The sequence below is a fragment of the Lepidochelys olivacea genome (assembly GCF_965140295.1).
Source record: "Lepidochelys olivacea isolate rLepOli2 genome assembly, chromosome: 14".
In the NCBI taxonomy this organism is placed as follows: Eukaryota; Metazoa; Chordata; order Testudines; family Cheloniidae; genus Lepidochelys; species Lepidochelys olivacea.
In genome coordinates, this window is record NC_140424.1 from 42926801 (window position 1) to 42949442 (window position 22642).

General features: G+C 44.5%; 1 protein-coding gene across 1 annotated transcript; it reads right to left on the bottom strand.

Annotated features, from left to right (window-relative positions):
* Window positions 1–152: 152 nt before the first annotated feature.
* On the bottom strand, window positions 153–15502 carry LOC311530752 (killer cell lectin-like receptor subfamily B member 1B allele A; the record flags this gene model as incomplete). Its single annotated transcript, XM_084647621.1, has 6 exons — window positions 153–279; window positions 690–802; window positions 2469–2623; window positions 4118–4267; window positions 4670–4774; window positions 15364–15502. 6 exons carry the CDS (start codon window positions 15500–15502, stop codon window positions 153–155), a joined length of 789 nt encoding a protein of 262 aa, XP_084503747.1.
* Window positions 15503–22642: the final 7140 nt, after the last annotated feature.

The window sequence follows — 22642 nt, forward strand, 5'->3', positions numbered from 1 at the left end:
TTTCAGGCTGTCTTTATCCACCTTAGAAAAGTGGGAGGGCACAAGCCCAATTTTTCCCTTTGAAGCTCATCTTCAATATTCATCGTTCATGTGACAGACTGAAACTAAAGAAGAATTTATAGTTCATACTTAGAAAATACACGTAATTAATGTCACTGTCTAATGAGGAGAGCGTCTTTTTCACAAATCCATTTAGAGACTGTAGTGCAGGGTTCACACTGAATCCCATCTGCTTTTATCACCCCGCATTTCCCTTCAGCAGGATCCACTAACTTGAACCTGGGAAACAAAATAAATAAATCCCTGTTTAGAATTTTTGAACAAGATGTTTAGCAGCTTTTCCTCATTCGGACACACCTCTCAAATTTCTTCCTTAACTGCTGAACTCTTCCTACAGAGCCCTAATTGATAAAACGCTTCCGAGCACATGACCCTTTTGTAGCAGCTGGTTGGCCTTGATCTATTTCTGAAAACACTTGTCCATATTACAAAACCCAGCCCTCAGGATGCGAAAGCCATCGAATGAGGCTCAGGACTCAATTCATCTCCTCTCTGTGCAGAGTGTCATTCCTAGCTCTGAATATCTCTTGCGACCATATGTAGCCTCTGCTGACACCAGTTCTGGAAAGCAACAACCCTGTGCCCCCTGCTGTACATCTTACATGGACTCATGGGATAAAAACACTCACAGTGTTTGATTGAACAGGGAGCCGTCCACCCAAGTCCATTTCCTCGCACAGGATGTAACAGTAAGTCCAAGCCAGATCTGGTTTGTGTCTTTGGAAGTAGTTTGTATGAAAGTCTGTAAATGACATGGAAGAATGAAGTGACGGGGAAGGAGGGTTAACGTGGTTAAGGTGCTAGTTAGAGACTTTGGGAACTGGGTTCAATTCCCCACTCCACCACAGCCACCCTTTGTGACAGTGGGCCAGTTCGTATTTTCTGTCCTGACTGGGGAGAATTCAGGCCTTGGTACAGTCTTTGTGGTGTCTGGGGGTCATGCTATCGGTGAGGTGTCCACCGCTGGGTAGCAGGGCACAGGTTATGTACTGTTGCTGGCCTTAACTTTTCTTTTCCTTGCTTTTTAGTGTGTGTGGGTATGTATAGAGCAGGGGTGGCCAAACCATGGCTTGTGAGCCACAGGAATCTCTTTACAGTTAAAGTGCTGCTCCCAGAGCCCCCTCCCACTCCCATTCTCCACCTACCAGACTTGGCGGGGAGCTCAGGGCTTCTGCCCTGCGGTGGGGTGGTGGGGCTAGGAGGGGCTTCTGCTACAGATGACTGGTGCTTGCTGAGAGTAGGGGGGGGCACAATTTAAAGGTTCCCTCTCCCAACAGCTTGAGTCAAGGTCCCCCCAGCTGCCTTCCTTCTTACCCTCAGTGCCCCCACCCTGCATCTCCCAGGTGTTAGCTCCGAATGGAGAGGCAATGCCAAACAGCTGGGAACTGCAGTGAGGAGCTCCCAGCTGATTGTCGCTGCCTCTCCCCACAGCCGCAGCTCCCAGTGCAGGGAGTTGGGCCCAGTGGCACCATGTGATCGAGCTGGACCAGCAAACCTTGGGGAAAACTGGGGGGCACATGCCCCCTCACGCATCAACTCTGGCTTCCTGCCAGTGTGGAGGGGGGCATAGGCACCAACTCCGTGGGTGCTCCGGGGCTGGAGCACCCATGGGGAAAAACTGGTGGGTGCTCTGCACCCACTGGCAGCTCCCCGCCCCACCCCAGCTCACCTCCGCCTCTGTTCCGCCTCCTCCTCTGAGTGCACTGCGTCTCCGCTTCTCCCCCTAGCTCCCAGCGCTTGCCACCGTAAAACAGCTGTTTTGCTCGGAAAGCACTGGGAGGGAGGGGGAGGAGGGGGAACGCGGTGCGCTCGGGGGAAGAGACGGGGGCGGGGATTTGGGGAAGGGTCCAATAGGGGCAGGGAGGGGGTGGAGTTGGGGTGGGGACTTGGGGGAAAGGGTTGGAATGGGGGCGGAGTCAGGGAGGGGCCGGAGGTGGTGGGGGGCTCGAGCACCCACTGGCGCTGGGTAAAGTTGGCGCCTATGGAGGGGGGGCTCTCAGGGCTATAGTCCTGCAGGGCACACCTCTTGGGGCTCAGAGCTTCAGCAGGAGCAGGGCTGAAGACTTGAGCCTGGGCAGGTGCCTCCTGTGGGGCTTGAAGCCTGAGACCCCTGCCCCTGCAGGGCCAAAGCCCCAAGCCCTGGCAGATGCCTCCCACAGGGCCAAAACCCTGAGCCTTGTCAGGTGCCTCCTGTGGGGCTGAAGCCCTGAGACACCCCCCCACCTCCGCCCCCCTCCTTGCAGGGATGAAGAACTCTAGAACTTCCGAAGATTGTTGTATGTGGCTCAGAGGGTCGGTAAGTTTGGCCACCCCTGATATAGAGCAGCCTTGACAGACACATAGCACAGTGGTTTTGTGTATTAATTATTACTAGTGATGTTCATATCTCCAGGACTAGTTTTATTTACCATCTCATCCTGGTCCCGGATCACCAGCAGCCGAGAGCTCCTCCTTGAACAGTCATCGCGGCTCTCGTTCCAGGGATTTTTTTCTTTTGACACCCAGTAGCACTTGTCCCTGTGCAGCAGCCAGTTTGGGGGGCAGAGCTTACACCCTGATCCCTCTGGAGGGGGAAATGGAAATGTTTAATGGAGCTGAAGGTTCTGAACTGCATTAAACTCCTGCACAGACCTCCAGACTCAACATTTTCAGCAGAGCTATGCCTTGGCTTTGTTTGAGGACAGGTCCAACACTCCACTCGCCGCAGGTGCTGCAGGCCAGGAGGGAGGGGTATTGGTGAAGCTGTGAGTACCTCAGTCCTGAAATAGCACGGGCTAACGCAGGTCAGGCTCTACTGGGATCCTCCTTCACTTCCTCCCCTTTAGTGTAGTGTTCCTGTGCACTGCTTAACAGCCATTGCATTTCCCCTTAGAGATGGCTGCATGCCAGTTGGGGGGAGATAATACTACATATAAAAGAGTTAAAAGAACTTTATTTAGGTTGCAAAGTCAAAATTGGAAATGCCACATTCATGGTTGTCCATGCAACTGTAATTCAGCCTCAACGTGAGGTCATCCAGTACACTGAATGCTTGGGGAGCCATCATGGACCTGGAACCAAATAGGCCTGTGCACTGAATGAGGCAGCAGCCCTGAGATAAAAATAGTAGATAATCCTGCAATAAAGACCGTATCATAAGGCACACACAAATGGGGGCTGAATTAGGTTGTGCGGGTAACTGAATTAAGGTTGTACAGATAATTTGGCATTTCCTAACTTTTGGGAGCTTGACTCTGTAATCTTTGTGTTCTCTTAATCCAGTATTGTGTTTAATTTCCTAGTTTTTAAAAAAACATAAAAAAATTCTGTGACTGGAACAACTGCACCAGCTTGAATCAGCAGCAGCGTTTGGACCCTGGATCTTCAGTATCACACCACACTGCTATCGCTCCAGCAACAGGAATAACTCTGCTTGCTGGTTACAGGAAAAGTCTGTGATCCTGAGGGATGGGGGCAGGGAATAGGCCTGAGTGGTCAAAGGGAGCCCAGCCAGCTCTCTGCCTTCCCCAGGAGGAGCTTCTAACCCATGTGGTGTTCCTGGGAGCAAGGGGTTGATAGACCACTGGGGCTATGTGCTGAGTGAGGGGGAGCCTGGCCCAGCTCTCACCCCTCCCCACCTCCACCTGCATCTGCTCGGGTCACTCCCAGTGCAGAGTGTGCTGCTATGGCAAGGTGAGCCCAGCACTTTTGACTGTTATTTTGTCATGCTACAGAGTTTTCCTGAGGATCACAAGCAAGGAGGGAAATGGTGGCTCTTCTTCCAAGGTTCCCATCTCAGCAAAACCTGGATGAAATTTCATGGGCCAAAGAAAACATGAAGGCCCCTCGGCCCCCTATTTCAAAGGCCTGCTTCGAACAAGGGAAGTGTGAGAGCTCCTCAAAGATACCACAAGACCCTTTTACAATGGAAGCGTTAGGGACCCTAAACAGGAATCGCTACCAGATGCCCTATAAGTAGTTATTGAAGTGGTTTGTGTCCTGCACTGGGTTACCCGAGCTAACCACTAGATGGCACTACAATACAGGAAGCTGCGGAGAGAGAAGGTGCTGAGGTTACCTGCTGAGTTGTTGTGAGATGATTCACACACAAATTGTTTCAAGTGGAAATGGAAATCTTTTAGGCCAGTGCTGCAGTTGGATTGATGGATGATTCCCTCCCTGGTACTGTTGTTCTCCGGTGTATTCAGACATCCTTTGAGCTGAGAAACTTCAGAAGAGCATGAGAATGAGCGGCAACTACCACTTAGGGATTAGCAAACTGAGAATGAGGGTGTGTGTAATAAACAGTTACATGCTGTAGCTATCAAACTGAGAACTGGGACAGAGAGAGAGAGCATGACAGAGAAAGAGAGAAAATCTAATTTATTACACATTATAAGGTGTCTTCCACTTTTCCCTGTGCACACTGAACAGTGGCGTTGTGAGAGCGGGATCACATAGGGCTCATGTATCAAGTTCTAACACTAGCTTCTTCATGTGATATTGTTCCCTTTGTGATGATAATGAAGAGTCCAGGATATTATTCACAAAAGCGTTGGAATCAGAAATGTGCAGGAAGGGGGAATTTCAGAGTGCCGCATTTTGCACAAATTAATTTTGAACTGCTTACCCCAAACACTTATCGCTATCACAGCTCCCAGCAGGATGAGGATCCCAGCTGCTCCAAGCCCTGCAGTGATCCAATGACAGCGGGGACGCTGATGTAGATGATGATCTGGAAGAGTCAGGATTGAGTGAAATATCTTCAGCACATTGTGCAAGAAATAATAATGGCCACCTGCTGTCCTGTGGAACCCGTGCAGCATCCTTGAATGGGCATTTGTGTTCCCCCTCAGTCCTCACATAATACTAGGAATATTTTTAAACCTGTCAGTTAAGGGCCACGTCACTCTTAGGGCACCCCATAAAGAAACAGAGCAAAATACTGCAAAGGTGAAGACAATACTAACAGATTTCTACTGTCAATTATTTAGCAACATGGTTCTATCCCACTTAGAGTGGTGCATATTTGACCATGCTATATGGCGAGTCTTTGCATCAGCCCCCTCAGGCTTTGTGTTGACCAGACAGTGGTTCTTAACCTTTCTGGGGTCAGGACACATTTGTAAACCTCAATGGCTTGTCACGACACAGTAAATAGCATTAGTGCAAAAGCCAGACGACTTACTAAATATCTTACCCACAACACACAATATGCACGTTAGTATTGGTCCCGTTCGTCTTTACAGACGTTTGGTATTGCGGATGTGAGGTCACAGTTGGTGCTGCAGCTTTTTTGATAACTATAAAAACCAATTCTGGACAAACATGTTATCGCATCGAGTGCAACGAAAGGTGTTTTCCTGTTGTCCAAGGCTAGTCACTTGTTTTTTACATTGACTTTTTGTTTTGAGTGTAGAGAGCCACTGTTTATCACGTTCTGTGATGCCTGTCTCCAGACTGGATTGCCAACTTGAATGATCTTTTGTACTTGGGCTTCCTAAGTCTGTGACTCAATACCAAAGCATTGGGAGGGATAGCTCAGTGGTTTGAGCATTGGCCTGCTAAAGCTACGGTTGTGAGTTCAATCCTTGAGGTGGCCGTTTGGGTCAAAAATTGGGGATTGGTCCTGTTTTGAGCAGGGGGTTGGACTAGATGACCTCCTGAGGTCCCTTCCAACCCTGATATTCTATGATTCTATTTTAGGTCTCTTTTGCAGGCATCTCAAAACCTACGTTTTGGGTGTCCTCTCTGTCTTTGACCCTCCTTTAACTCACCATATTATAAGATGTCTTTAGGAAGTCTTCCATCTTGCATCCTATGCACATGACCTAACTAACGAAGATGGTTGTGCTTGATAATAGCTCTCAGGCTGGAGATTTGTGCCCTCATTAGCACTTCTTCATTAGTAATTTTACCTTGCCAGGTGATGTCTAGAATGGATCTCAGGCACCACAGATGGAAGCTATTGAATCTCTTTTCTTGCCTGCTATATGAGATCCATGTCTCGCTGCCATAAAGGAGGATACTGACTATGCAGGCTTTATAAATCAAGATCTTAGTCTTTGTCATAAGCTTCTTCAAGAATATACACATTAGTGTAACTAGTGCTTGTATACCATACATATCACAGCAGCAGTATCTGCATTTCCTATCCCATGGGGCGGGCTGGGCTCGGCTCCCCACTCTGGTGTTGTGACTTCCAGGGTCACAGTGCTGGTCAGGTTTGGCCTGGCCTGCCTGACAGGGGCAGCTGATCCGAATTTGTGTGAGTGGCATTGTGACCCAGTGCACAGGTTCGTAGTGCGACTCACGCAAATTTGACCTGTCACCAGCCCTGTCATCATGACTGAGGAGAGACTGGGCCAAGCCTGAATGAAACCACTGTGTTCCTTTGCAGCAGATCACAATGCCCGGAGCAGCTCCAGCCTTGCAGACTGGAGCTGCAGGATCCACGGCTGCGGGGTGAATGCAGGATGGACTCGGCAACCCCCAAGTCTTTCCTTCCTTTCTGCACAAAGGAGTTATCTGTGTTCAGTCTGTTACACCTCTGGTCAAGGACAGCCAGGTCGGTATTTTGTAAGTAAACAAGCTTCACTAAGAAAATAGCTTGAGACCGGATCACTAATTTCACCTCCAATGGGAAACTGACCTGCCAGGCCCAAAGTCTGCTAACGCTTGGCAAAACAGCAACAATATCAAGGAAGTCAGAGTCACTGGATCTATACCAAATAGGTGCACATTTTCATAGTGACATAGAACAACTGAATATAACCAGAGGCTCGCACACGTTGTAGCATCTGTCAACCAAGCTTGTTGAACATGCCAGGGGCTCCTTCCCTCTATTCCCCCCACAAGCTCCCTGGGTGCCCCCTTCCACCTTCCTGTACTGCAGGGATTCCCTGCAACTCCCTCAATCTCCCCCTGCCAGGAGATCTGTGCCCTCCATTCCCCTATCTCCCATACCAGTGTCCCCTTTTCTTTCCCCCATGCTGTCCTTCTTCTAAACCAGGGTCCCCCATTTCACCCCATGTCAGCAGTTCTGTGTTCCCCTCATTTCTCCCTCCTTCCCATTCCAGGTCCCTCATTCTCCCCTCATGACAGGGATGCTGTGTGCACCTGCATGCCCCCTTCCCCCCACTTCCATCCATGCCAGGGGCTCTGTCCTCCTTCCATTTCCCCCTTTCTCCACTCATGTTCCCCCAATCTCCCACCGGGGTTCTGTGTGCACCCCCTTTCCCTCTCCTCCCGGACCAGCAACCCCCATTGCCCTCCATGTAGGACTCTACATGTGCCCCCATTTCACCCCTTTCCCCTCATGCCCCACTTTCCCACATTCTCCCCTCTATGGCAGGGGCTCGGTCTGCACCCCATTTCCCCCTGTGCCCCATACAAAAGTCTCCCATTTCCTCCCAGGCCAGAAGCTGTGTGCACACCTCCTTCCCCCATGCCCCTCCATTGTCCCCTTCACACTCCCCTCCAACCATCATTATGTCTCTTCTGTCTAGGGTTGCCAAAATTGTATTTCAAAAATAAGGGACTGTTTTCTTAGCACCCCTGCCCCACCCCTCCTCCCAATATTATCATTATTATTAATAAATAACAACGATAATCGGCACTCAACCGCATTCACCAGGGGTATTTCTTGCTACTTTTTTTCAGCACTCAGCAACTCCTGATCTTGTACAGAGATGAAAAAATAAGGGCTGTCCCTTGTCATAAGGCCATGTTGGCAACCTGTTCTGTCTGTCTGGGACATGAGTCATGCAAAAAGAAAAGGAGTACTTGTGGCACCTTAGAGACTAACCAATTTATTTGAGCATAAGCTTTCGTGAGCTACACCTCACTTCATCGGATGCATACTGTGGAAAGTTTAGAAGATCTTATTATATACACACAAAGCATGAAAAAATACCTCCTCCCACCCCACTCTCCTGCTGGTAATAGCTTATCTAAAGTGATCACTCTTCTTACAATGTGTATGATAATCAAGTTGGGCCATTTCCAGCACAAATCCAGGTTTTCTCACACCCCCCCCCCCACACACAAACTCACTCTCCTGCTGGTAATAGCTTATCTAAAGTGACCACTCCACGGTATGCATCTGATGAAGTGAGCTGTAGCTCACGAAAGCTCATGCTCAAATAAATTGGTTAGTCTCTAAGGTGCCACAAGTCCTCCTTTTCTTTTTGCGAATACAGACTAACACGGCTGTTACTCTGAAACCTCTCCTTACAAGGTGTATGATAATCAAGGTGGGCCATTTCCAACACAAATCCAGGTTTTCTCACCCCCCCCCCCCACACACAAACTCACGGAGTTTTACTTTAACTTTAAGTTTCACGGAGTCTGCTTTAACTTTTACCAGCTCTCTTTTCTTTTTTTGTTAATAAATCTTTAGTTAGTTTAATAAGGATTGGCTACTAGCACTGTATTTTGGTAAGATCTTGAGCAGCCTGTTACCTAGGGTAAGTGACTGATCCTCTGGGATTGGAAAAACCCAATGTATGTGATTTTTGGTTTTAATAACCTTTTATCATAAAGTCCAGTTTGCCTGAGTGGTAAACAGGGACTGTAGAGCCTAAAGGGACTGTATGTGGCTTCATGATAACTAGTATAGTATTTTGGAAGCACATATTTGTTATTGTCTGGTGAAATCTTATGATAGAATAGGGTGACCAGATGGCAAGGGTGAAAAATCGGGACAGGAAGTGGGGGGTAATTGGTGCATATAGAAGACAAAGCCCAGAATATCGGGACTGTCCCTATAAAACTGGGACATCTGGTCACTCTATGATAGACTATACCACCAGTCTGGGGTACTTGCCCTGTATTTTGACAGTCTGATCTGAGATTGGCCCTCTCAGCTGTGTCCCTTACCAGGCAGCGTGACAGTGACACTCTACAGTTATTGCGTTACAACCAGACAGACAGAGAAATGCCACCCAGTTGAGTGTAAGGCCTTGCAAGTTTGGCCAATTACAGTACAACATTGACATGTTCCATATGCCCTATGTAACAGCATAGTTGGGATATTAATATTTATTTAGCAACTGCAGTGTTAGTAGAATAAAAATAGAGGCTGACGACATAATCATCTAAAATTTTCTCACATATATCCATAAGCTCATGTACCTATAGAAGTTACACCCCAAAGATATCTGTTTTGTAAAATAACTTGTATAGTTACATTTCAAATACACCGAGCCATTTTCAAGGGAATCCTTTAAGAAAAAAGTGTCCATCCTTTATATTAAAATTTAATTCATGATTTCTTGTTTCCTCGTTATTTTAGAAATACTGATGCATATTCACTGCCCACCCCCAATCTCCTCTCATCCTTACCACGGGTTCCCTCCTGTCTGTTCTAAGTCACAACTTCCCAAACTTTGACTGATCCACAAATACCGAGTCTTATAGCTTATCTCTGCACTCAGGAAATGTGAACACCTCATCCCTAGCCTTGGAAACGTCCTTGGCATCCTGTCCATTTCAGAATCGAGGAGAAGATATCCCTTTGTGCCTTCATCATTCCCCCTCGACCAGGCTTCCCTCCTTTCCTCCTTTTCTCCAGCCCCATTTCCTGTATTCCTCAGATACTAGATTTTATTCTTGTCTGCACAGATATTAGTAGGCTTGTCCCGCTCCACACTTCGCCCATCAAGTGGCACAAGCTCCACAACACCCTGCACTGAATTGGCTCCCCAACTATTTTCAGATCCCATCCTTCCTCCTTGGACTGTGAGACTCCCACACCTCTCCTAATAGAACAATGAAGTTCTTAAATTGGTTAGTCTCTAAGGTGCCACAAGTACTCCTTTTCTTTTTTTAATGAAGTTCTGCTAGATGCCTTCTGCCCAGTCATTCCTCTCAAGACTCACCAAATGTACGGGTCCTTACCATTTGCCTTGCCCTGCTATAGTATCTAGATAGTTCAGTTACAGCCTCCAAACAGGTTTATGAAATATATGATTTATTTGTATTGTGGTAGCACCCAAAGGTTCCAGTCTGGAGCAGTAACCTATCCGCTAACTAAGGCCAGATCTACACAAGGAAATAGACCTGCCCTAAGAGACTGTATCATAAACTTCTCATGCCAGGGACGTTCTCACTGAGTACAGAACACAATGGGAGAGAGGCTGAGCAGAACAATAATAAGATCAGACATTACAGAGATTAGCTGTGTGCACAGTTTGATGGTGAATTTAATTGTATAATTATGTTAGGATACCTGGAGACTTGGGTAAAAATCTTTGTTATTTTAAATCTAAATAAATAAATAAAGTAATCGGAAATTTGTTTCCTCCTTTGGTAAAGTTAAATCAGTTGCTCCAAACTATCATTCAACTTAGGCATCATTGATTGCCTGATTTTTCTGTAGGTATCACAGCAGAGATAGGGCTTGAGGAATTTGAAGGAAAAGAGGGTCATCAAAATATAACAGCATGGCCCTTGTATTTGTATGTAGGGCCTGTCGCTGACTATGACATTTTCTGAGACAGTTTGTATTTACTCTGAAGTAAAGTGCACCACAGGGCATTAAAGAAATTCAGTACCCAGCTCCAGGAGTGGTAAAGGATTCAGGTTAGCTAAGTCCTGCCAGATACATGGTGCATAGAACACATAGACCTGTCCTTTGTTGCTAGAAAACCAGTGTCTAAACTACCTGACTGTGCTTTGAGTTACCTATGTGGGGTAACTATTGTGAGCTCCCTGTTGCACCTTTAATATAGTTGGTGGATTGCTGGTGATGTCAGGGGTTCGGCTGATCACCATTTTGGAGGCTGGAAGGGATATTTGCCATATGGCAGAATTGGCAAATTGCCGTGTGGGTTTTTTCCACCTTCCATTCAGCATCAAGGTGGTCTGGGTTTAGATTATAATTGTTGCAACTTTGACAGGTTCCCATGTGGCTGGTAGTTTAGAAAGGGTTTGTTTACAGGTTCCTGTAACCCGGTGGTCTGCCTTGGCCATGGTCCTGAGCACAGTATTAATTGGTGCAGGGGTTTGTCTATGCTTTGAGCTGGGGGAGCAGTTCCCCGTGCTAACTCTGATTGAGCGAGTGCCCTAAAAATCACACGTAGCTGCAGCAGCAGCAACGTGACTAGTAGGAGGGTGTTAGCCACTCTGAGTAGGTGCCTGTGGTCTCAGCTGGGTTCGTACTGATGTACTCAGGGTGGTGAGCCCGTCCTGCTGCTCAGTTAGACACACTATTTTTTAAAATACACTCTAGTTTTAGCACACTAGCTAGATCAGAACTAGTGCGGGGTTTGTCTGCTCAAGGTGGGTATCTCACCCCAGCTCGAACTGTGCACATACCCTATGTCTCATGCAGCTTGTGGCTCACCTCATCTTGTCTCTCCTATCTTTAGCATGGAGGAAGGGTTGGGACTCTGGCTTACCAGTCAGGGTGAGGGTGGAGAGGGGGCATGACTTTCACATTTACCCTCTAGTCTGTAGTACACCAAGGCCATTCGTGCCAACTGGAGAGCCGCACTGGAACAACCTTTCTGGGTAGTTTGGGTAGTTACCCTAGTTAGGTAATAGTTTTAAATAAAGTTCCAGCCTCCACATTTAACCATATAATGGTGTCTATGTCTCATTGTCTTTATGTCCACATTAACGTCTAATTGTACTTTGTCAAGTGGCTGAATTTTTAATTGCAATTTAAAAGTAAAGCAGGCAGTCTGAGCTTAGTACATGTGGAGCACTGACAGGAGAAGAGATGTTCCCTAACCTGATCAGCAAATAGCCCCCTTCTTCCTCAGCAACACTCACAATTTCCTACTGCGTCACATACCATACAGCTGTTTCAGGATGCTCTCCCATATCTCAATGCTACTGTTGGCAACCCCTTGGAGGCCTCCCCCGCCTTTCTGTAAGGGGAAAAATTGGATTGTATCTTACCCTGACCCATCAGCTTCCCTTCTGACCCAATGTAGGGAGCCTGTCAAGCTATCAGGACAGGTAAGGCAAGGAAGGTCCTGCATTAAGGTACAGAGACCTCTCCAATATTATGGTAGAAAAACATTACACAAGTGAGGATTGTGTGACAGTCGAATGTGCCAGGTTCTTTTTGTAAGAGGCATGTCCTGTGAATCCTCTGCTGAAAACCCTCTGCCACAATAACGCTATGTCTGAAACACTGTGTTGTCTTAACTCCTAAAATCCTCTGTGGGAACAACTCCTATTCCGGTAACAGAGTGTCTTCTGAACTTTTGTGCCAAAAAGCATTACATTATCAGCATCAGACTCCAGGGTTCTCTTTTTGTCTTTAACACCCACTATTTGAAGAAAACATTGAGCTCAGAAGTAGATATTTATAATTGTTATTGTATTAATTCAATTGCCATGTGGAAAATAATTTGCAAGGCAAAAACACAAAACAAACAGTTCAAAAAGTCAGATTTGTTGCCAAAGAGCTCTGAAAAAAGGTAATACACCTCATTAATTTTATTTTTTTTCTGATAATTGGAGGTGGTATAAACACAGATTAATCACAGAAATGTAGGGATGGAAGGGACCTTAACAAATCATCTAGCCTATCAGCTGTGCTGAGGCAGGATTAAGTATATCAGGTCCTAGCCCATCCCTGACCGGTGTCTGGAAGAACACTAAGCCAAACCACACGCCAGAACTTTCAGAACAGACAAAATGCATCCAGACGTGACATTAGTGTGTAGCAAGCTGGTGCTCTGTAGAGTCACACCCTAGTTTAACGCACACAAGGGCTTGTAAAGTTCCCAAATAGACAAGCTCGTACATTGGACACTCCTGTTCATACAAACCCGAATGACATTAGCCTGTTTTTGCAGCAGTATCACACTGTTGACTCATATTCAATGTGTGATCCACTATAACTACCAAATCCTTTTCTGCAGTACTAGTGCCTAGCCAGCTATTCGCCATTTTGGAGGTATGCATTTGATTTTTCCTTCCTAAGTGTAGTACTTTGCACGTCTTTATTGAATTTCATCTTGTTGATTTCAGACCAATTCTCCATTTATCAAGGTCATTTTCAATTCTAAACCCGTCCTTTAAAATGCTTGCACCACTCCTAGCTAGAAACTGTCATTCACAAATTTTACAAGTCTAGTCTCCACTCCATCATCTAAGTCATTAATGAAAATATTGAATTGTATTGGACACAGAAAAGCCACCCATGGAATTCCACTTGATACGATCTCCCAGTTTGACAGTGAAGCATTGTTAACTACTCTCTGAGTATGGTCTTTGAACCAGTTGTACACTCATTTTTTTAGTAAATTCATCTAAGCCACATTTCCCTTGTTTGCTTATGAGACTATCATGGAGGACTGTGTCAAAAGCCTTGCTAAAATCCAGATATATCGTGTCTACTGCTTCCCTCCAGCCACTAGGCCAGTTACCTTGTCAAAGAAGGAAGTTAGATTGGTTTTGTATGATTTGTGCTTGACATTCCATGCTGCTACTAATTATCACCTTATTCTCCTCTAGGTCTGAACAAATTGATTGTTTGATAATTTGTTCCAGTATCTTTCCAGGTATCAAAGTTAGACTGACTGGTCTATAATTTCCTGGGTCTTCCTTTTTCCTCTTTTTGAAGATAAGTACTGTGATTTTCTTTCTCCAGTCCCCTGGGTCCTCACCCATCCTCCATGAGTTCTCAAAACCAATTAATGGTTCTGATATTGCTTTGGTTATTTCCTTAAATACTCTATTGTGAATTTAATCAGGCCCCGCTGACTTGAATGCATCTATCTTATCTAAACATTCCTTAAGCTGTTCTTCCCATATTCTAGCCCAAGATCCTTCCCCCTTGTTGTTAATATTGTGTTACGTATCTGCTCTATATTAATCTTTTTAGTGAAGACTGAAGCAAAAAGGGCACGAAACACCTCAACTTTCTCTGTGTCATCCTTTATTTGCTCTCTTTTCCTGTTAAGTAATGGACCTACATTTGTCAAACTAACAGGACAAATTCAAATATCAGTTTTAATTTGTGTTTTGTTCATTGCCACTTTGAAATAATTTTTTAAAACTAAAGGCTTAATACTCCTATTAAAAGGTTAATTGCCACAGTCTTACTGGGTTATCACTCCACCGTACTACCCTGAAAAGAGATATTTAACATCTACACTATTTATCAGTTCTAAAAGAGCATCATCAAAATTTTAAAGTTTCAAATAATACTAATTTTCTGGCAAATCCTTTAAAAATTGCTCTATAATTTTTATGCTTGCATTTTGCATCCTTTGAAGTCAAGGATTCTTAGCCTCAGTGGGGCATAAACAGGTTTCAGGGGGTTGTGACCACACTCACTTTCTTTTTGGATACATGGATGGGTGCCCTAAAACTTGTAGTAATATGGAATCACAGTATGGAAAAGCTTGAGAACTTCTGCCTTAAATTAACATTTAGCTCAGTTTCTTATTTCTTCATTATTCTGATATTCATTTTCCCTCTCTCCTTTCATCCTTGCTACTATGTTCCTCCTTGAGAGTCTCCTTTAAGTTACAACTTTTCAAAATTAATTTGGTATGAAACATGTCCACTCCTGTTCTGCACTCAGAGATAGAAGGGAAGGTGGGAATATGTTCCCATTTCAGAATCCTGTGCAAAATCCCATGGTTGCTTGTAATTTTCTCTATTAGCCAAATTTCCCTTTTTCTCCAGCCCCAGGTCCTAACCTCCTCAAATAAACATTGGGTCTTTAACCAGAGGCCAGTAAATCCTTTTCTTTACTCTGCACTTCTTAGTGACACAGGCTCCATGACACAGTGTACCTAAATATCTCCCCACCACTTTTCTTCTAATCCTCTCTAATGAGACAATGAAATCCTTCCTGTTCTTGGAGCCTCCCAGGTTCCTTCTGTTCTGTTCACTCTTCCCAAGACTTGACCATTGCCCTACTCCTTATCCCTCTGACTTATCCCACTATAGTAAATTGTAGATTCACTAGTTTACTTCAATCCTCCTAATATGTATGAAAGATGGCATACAATAACGTATTGTATTTGTATATATAATTGTAATTGTATATATATATAGGCTGCCAGCGGCTACTCTTGTAGTGATGTGGCTGTTTTAATACTGACATAATGCTTGCTATGATAATGCTTTAAAGAAATTCCGTATCCAGTTCTGACAATAGTAGGGGATTTCACATTCTCAGAAGTCCCACTCTGTGAACATAGCATATAGAGCTGTTCCTTGGTTCTAAAGACCTTCTTTCTAAGCTATCTGTGCTGCAATTCAAATAATAAAAAAGTACATTAGGATTCCATTTTTCTAATTGAAAAGAGAGATCATACTAGCACAAAAACTAAGAAATTAAAGACTTACTGAGGTGCCGAGCTGGATGCAATGGTTTGGAAGAGGCTTTCAAAATGTTTAAATCAGCATAAACTATTTCACCTGCCATGATAAGCGCAGAGGAGGGAGAGCACGTACAGAAGAGGATGGAGTCTAAGAGCAGCCTCATTTATATATGAGCTAATGTATCCAAAATCAGGAAGTGTCTGTCATCTATTTGAAGCTTTTTTACTTCCTTTTCCCCTGGTGATTTGAGAAGTCCAGGCACCCAGGCTAATAAATTAATGCCTATGTGCTAGCAACCAGTCTGAGTTGTGCTTGAAAACACTCAGGACAGGAGAGCTGTTCTGCACTACGGTGTTTAGGATTTTAAAAGCACAATTATTTTTCAGTAGTACAAGTAAGCTGAGTCCTGATGCATTTAGCATGGCAGCTCTGAAAATTCACATGGCAAGAAAGTCTTGTTAAAGCATAAAAGAGGGAAATAGTCAATTGGCATTTCCCTAACCTTTCAGTGGAGCAGCCATCTTTAATATATGCCTTTCACTCTAGTTCTCTCTCTGTTGTTGCCACTCAACTCTTGTGTGAGTGAAAAACTCTTTTTCATGGGGTGGCTGAACTGCCTTCTCCAGGGAAAGGGGGCTCTGCTGGATCAGGACCTGAACGCGGGAGTTGTGGTGCCACTTCAGCTCCCACTGAAGCCAATGGGAGGCCAAGGAACTCAGCACCTCTCAGGATAGGACTCCATGTCTGAGGACCAATAATGCCAGAGTCAGTTCAATAGACTGCAGTACTGCCAGCCCCAAATGTTCAAAAATCATGAGTCAGGCTCACCAAAAATCATTAGATTGGTTTTAAAATCATGAGATTACGTAAAAATAATAAGAAAAGGAGTATAAAGACTAACACGGCTGTTACTCTGAAACCTGTAAAAATAATAGTTGATGTTCTTTATTTGCCTTCTGCTTTTTCAGCCCTTAGCTTCAAAACTTGACCCCAGTGCACCCTTTCTCCACAGCCATGAGGGCTAGAAACTTTTTCTTTAGGCATGAAGGCTGAAATCATCACATCTCCACTTGACTCCAGGAGCTGGGGCTTTAAGGAAAACAATAATTATCATGAGATGCATGACAAAATCCTGGGAGTTGGCAGCACTGAGACTGGTTCAATAAAATTCGTGCCCACAAAAAGTAAAACTGTTAGGTTTGCATTCACACAGTGTCATGTCAAGTGGGAAATAGAGTTGGAGGACACTGGTCATATGCTGGTACCCTGCATCTTCTACAACACTCACTACCATTCTCAATTCGTTAACTAGCAGGCTGATGGTACAACTATAAAGTTTCAAGTCTCAACTGTACAGAAAGCCCACCATCTTATGTACAACAAGGAAATAACTCCCCCACAAAATCTGTCTTAATTTATAGGTAAGGCTGCTGAGTGCAATTCAAAACAAGATACATTAAACATCCATAAATGTTCAGGTTGAAAGAAGACACAAGCTAAGGTTACATCAACAATCTTGAAGGGAAGCAGCGGAAGGCATTTTAAAAAGGAAGTACTTATGCCTCTTAGCTGTGCTGGCGAGTGGTGGCTACAACTGTTCTCATGCAGCTTTACTGAGCTGTCCAGGTTTGGGGAACTGCCAGGGAATTGTTTTTGGGAACTGTGAGGTTTTGAGGAACTGCCCAGAGGGGAGTAGCAGAACCTCCCCTCTTGTAAGGAGTTCAGCTACATGGTGACTTTTAATGGCAGGAGCCAGGAAGGGGAAGCATGGAAGAGATGGAAATGGAACCGCTTTAAATGCTCTCAGAATTTTTATACTTTACATAGTTATATATATGTGTGTGTGTGTGTTCACACATGTCAAGGTTCCTCCCCCACTCTGAACTCTAGGGTACAGATGTGGGGACCTGCATGAAAAACCTTCTAAGCTTATTTTTACCAGCTTAGGTCAAAACTTCCCCAAGGTACAAAATATTCCACCCGTTGTCTTTGGACTGGCCGCTACCACCACCAAACTAATACTGGTTACTGGGGAAGAGCTGTTTGGACACGTCTTTCCCCCCAAAATACTTCCCAAAACCTTGCACCCCACTTCCTGGACAAGGTTTGGTAAAAAGCCTCACCAATTTGCCTAGGTGACTACAGACCCAGACCCTTGGATTTTAAGAACAATGAACAATCCTCCCAACACTTGCATCCCCCCTTTCCTGGGAAATGTTGGATAAAAAGCCTCACCAATTTGCATAGGTGACCACAGACCCAAACCCTTGGATCTGAGAACAATGAAAAAGCATTCAGTTTCTTACAAGAAGACTTTTAATAAAAATAGAAGTAAATAGAAATGAAGAAATCCCCCCTGTAAAATCAGGATGGTAGATATCTTACAGGGTAATTAGATTCAAAAACATAGAGAACCCCTCTAGGCAAAACCTTAAGTTACAAAAAAGATACACAGACAGAAATAGTTATTCTATTCAGCACAATTCTTTTCTCAGCCATTTAAAGAAATCATAATCTAACACATACCTAGCTAGATTACTTACTAAAAGTTTTAAGGTTTCAGAGTAACAGCCGTGTTAGTCTGTATTCGCAAAAAGAAAAGGAGTACTTGTGGCACCTTAGAGACTAACCAATTTATTTGAGCATGAGCTTTCGTGAGCTACAGCTCACTTCATCGGATGCATACCGTGGAAACTGCAGCAGACTTTATATACACACAGAGAATATGAAACAATACCTCCTCCCAGCCCACTGTCCTGCTGGTAATAGCTTATCTAAAGTGATCATCAGGTTGGGCCATTTCCGTGTGTGGTTTTTGGGAGGGGGGTGAGGGGGTGAGAGAACCTGGATTTGTGCAGGAAATGGCCCAACTTGATTATCATGCACATTGTGTAAAGAGTTGTCACTTTGGATGGGCTATCACCAGCAGGAGAGTGAATTTGTGGGGAAGGGGGTGGAGGGTGAGAAAACCTGGATTTGTGCTGGAAATGGCCCAACCTGATGATCACTTTAGATAAGCTATTACCAGCAGGACAGTGGGCTGGGAGGAGGTATTGTTTCATATTCTCTGTGTGTATATAAAGTCTGCTGCAGTTTCCACGGTATGCATCCGACGAAGTGAGCTGTAGCTCCCGAAAGCTCATGCTCAAATAAATTGGTTAGTCTCTAAGGTGCCACAAGTACTCCTTTTCTTTTTAAAAGTTTTAAGACTCCATTCCTGGTCTATCCCCGACAAAGACAGACTATAGACAGACACACAGACCCTTTGTTTCTCTCCCTCCTCCCAGCTTTTGAAAGTATCTTGTCTCCTCATTGGTCATTTTGGTCAGGTGCCAGCGAGGTTACCTGTAGCTTCTTAACCCTTTACAGGTGAGAGGAGCTTTCCCCTGGCCAGGAGGGATTTCAAAGGGGTTTACCCTTCCCTTTATATTTATGACAACACAGATAGAGAAAAATTCTGGTGGGTTTCCTGCCAGTAGCTGATTAAGAGGAAGAGAAAGTTTAAAAAGTCCTGATCCATTCTTATAGTGACCAAAAGCCTTCTCTATTCCTCAGTGGGAAGCAGTGTTGTCCACTGGCTCTGCTACTAAACTTGCACTCAGGAGATCTGAGTTCTGTTCCGGCTTCTACTATTAGCCTGCTGGGTGACCTTGGCAAGTCACATCAATATCCCTGTGGCTTGGTTTCCCCATCTGTAAAATGAGGATAATGATACTGGACCAGATTTTCAGAGATATATTGGGGCCTTTGAAAATCTGGCTAACTGACCACATGCTTTGAGATACATGGATAAAAAGTGCTGTATTATAGGTGACACAGCTAGTGACACGTAAACTTAACGTTGCTTCACACTTTTGATTATAACTTTCAGTTGCTTATAACTTTGCCAGATTTAACTGTTCATGCTGAAATTTCTGGCTGTGTATCTGCCTCAGGCTGAATTTTTCTTTTGGAAAGTTTCAGCAAAAATATTCAGCCATTTCAGTGAGATTAGGGAAAAACATATTGTTCTACCCATGTTAAATACCTGGTTATGAGAATTTTCTTCAGAAGCTCTAGCATCTCCAGGCTTTGGAGCAGGGACTTCAATTTGACATTGCGGGGTGGGAGAAATCACGCTGGTATCAGGGAATGGCTTTAGCTGTTCCAATGAAAAACCACCCAAATTTGGCCAAGTTATGAGCCTTTAACAAATTGCATTTTGCACAGTTTCAGTAGAGACTTGTTAGAGCTTCACTGCTAACCCCTCAAATCACTGAGCATGCTCCATCCCATCACAGCCCCTATATGTGACAGGACTTCACATGTGCCATCCCAGAAAGCAACTGAGCAGGAACACAGCCAACGGACTCAGCACATGCTGAGAGAATGGCAATGTCACCCACCATCACCAAGACTGGTTTGATGAGAACGATGCTGAGATTCAGGGCCTGCTCGACCAGAAAAGAAAAGCTCATTGCATATGGCAAAACGACATATTACACCAGCAGAAGAAAGAGTCATACAAGCAACTCAAAGCTGAACCTCAAAGGAAAATCCGTGACATCAAAAATAAGTGGTGGCGAAAAGAGACCAAGGAGATTGAGCTTTATGCTGATAAACATGACATCAGGAGCTTTTTTCAAGGCAATAAGGGCCATTTATGGTCGATGCTCCCATGGTCCCACACCACTCCGAACCCAAGACAGGTCGACGTATTTTTTAAGGACAGCAAAGCCATCAAAGTCAGATGGAGGGAGCATTTTGAGTTACTCCTGAACCGTGAGTCAACTGTCTCTGATGCCACTATCAAATCTATACCTCAATAACATGAAAGAGAATCTCTTGCTGACCCCCCTGCCCTTGAAGAAGTAATAAGAGCCATTATGTATACCAAGAACAACAAGGCAGCAGGACCAGATGGCATACCAGCTGAAGCCTACAAGTCTGGAGGAGAAGAACTGGTAAGGAAGTTCCACAAACTTTTTCTTCATATCTGATATGAGAAGATTCCAGAAGACTTGAGAAATGCCAATACTGTTGCAATCTTTAAGAAAGGAGATCAGTCAGAGTGTGGAAATTATTGAGGCACTGGCCTTATTATCTACAGCAGGGAAAATTCTTGCCTGTATCCTCTTAAAAGGATTACTTCCCCTTGCTGAGGAAATACTGCCAGAATCTCAGTGGTTTTAGACCATCCCACAGGACAACAGACATGATCTTTGTTACCCGCCAAATCCAGGAAAAGTCTCAGGAGCAAAATCAGGATCTGCACATGGGCTTCATCGATTTGACAAAGGCCTTCGACTTGGTCAATCGCGAAGCCCTGTCGAAGGTGCTGGCCAGATTTGGATGCCCACCAAAATTTATTAAGGTCTTAAGGTTTCTTCATGATCAGATGACTGCCACAGTTCTCTGTAATGATCTTGAGACGGACCCTTTCATCATCAAAACTGGGGTTAAGCAAGGATGCGTTATTGCCCCAACCCTGTTCTCCATTTATTTAGCAGTCATTTTGGTCCTCATTAAAGACTGTCTCCCCCATGGAGTTGACATTCAATACAGAATGGATGGACGACGTTTTAATCTTCGCTGTCTCTGCTCGAAGTCTAAAGTCCTCAGGGCGTCCATTATTGATCTTCAGTAAGTTGGTGACTGTGCCATCCTTTGCACACTGAGAATGACCTTCAGTCCACACTGTGAATTTTTTGTACAAGCTTACCAAAGCCTAGGACTCTCACTCAATATTGAGAAGACTTAAGTGCTCTATCAGCCTACTTCAGACCTTGCATATGACCCACCACAAATCACTATCAAGGGACAGACTTTGGAGACAGTCAGGCACTTTTGCTACCTTGGTAACCAACTCTCTCAAAATGCAAAAATTGACAGTGAGATCCAGCACAGGATTCAGTGCACAAGTGCTTCCTTTGGGAAATTGCTCCAATGTGTTTTCACGGACCATTACCTATGGCAGGACACCAAGATCCAGGTCTATAAGACAATTATTATTCCTACACTCCTTTATGGATGTGAAATCTGGGTGACGTATTGACAGCACCTCAAGAGTCTGGAGAGGTACCACCAACAATGCCTCTGGAAGATCCTTCGCATCAAGTGGGAAGATCACTGCACTAACGCCAGCATCCTCACTGAAGCCAATATCATCAGCATGGAAGCAATGATCCTCATGCACCAACTCTGCTGGGCTGGACATTGTGTGCAGATGCCAGACTCTTGCCTCCCAGAAGAAGTCCTCTGCTCTCAGATCACCCATGATCAGAGTAGCTGATCACATAATTAAAGACAGTAACACAATGTATGCACAAAGCGACAAAATTAAGGTTGCACAGGCAACCTTAATTCTAGCATTTCTTAACTGGAGTGCTTGACTTTCCAACCATGATATTCTATTAACAATTTTTTTAAAAATGTAATACAGCTAGAGATTATTAGCTGTAGGAACTAGGAGACTGGGACCCTTATGACTTAGTTACCTACCCTTACACTGAAATACTTTAATGAAATGCATCAATATGATGCAATTCGCCCTGCTTCCCTGGTAGGCAAATATTACCTCAAACTCTGGCTTGAAGTTTCTTTTCTTTAATGCTATTTTTTCTGTCTGCTCCACTACTGTAGTGGAAATTATCTACCACAGAAGCTTAAACAGTGACAGGATCCTGCCTAAGCAATGATTTACTTTGTGCTTCTTTCCTGTGTGATCTCATGTGTCAGACCATGCTCTGCATTTCAGATTTGTGAAGGGCCTCTTCCCTTACACCTTCTTTATAATCACTGAAGTGCACCAAAATCCTACCACAGGGGAACTGAAATTTTTTAGAGAACATATACAAAAATAGACTTTGAGACCTATGTGCAAATATTCACAATTTGTCAGTGAAACAGATTCCCATGAGAGTGCTGTCCACATCCAAATATTGTACAGACTCGTTCTGTGTACTCTACACAGTTCTGCAAGCATACTTCAACCACCACCACAAATCCCTAGCTATTCCAAACTTGAACATTTATAGAAAAGTTACTAACTTGTATAGTAACTGGAGTTCGAGAATCGTCTATTTGTATATTCTACTCTTGGTGTGCATGCACCCCAGGTGCTTGAGATTGGGGTGTTTTGGCCAGCATTGTTTGTTCGGACCACATGTGCCCTGGTTGCCCTCCTGCCCCTGTATCAAAGCTATAAAGGGCAGTGTGGATCCAACTGCCACTCAGTTCCTTCCCCACCACAGCATCCACGTATGTAATAGAACTCTAAAGTAAGAGGGAAAGAGGACAAGTCATAGAATATAAATATGGGCAA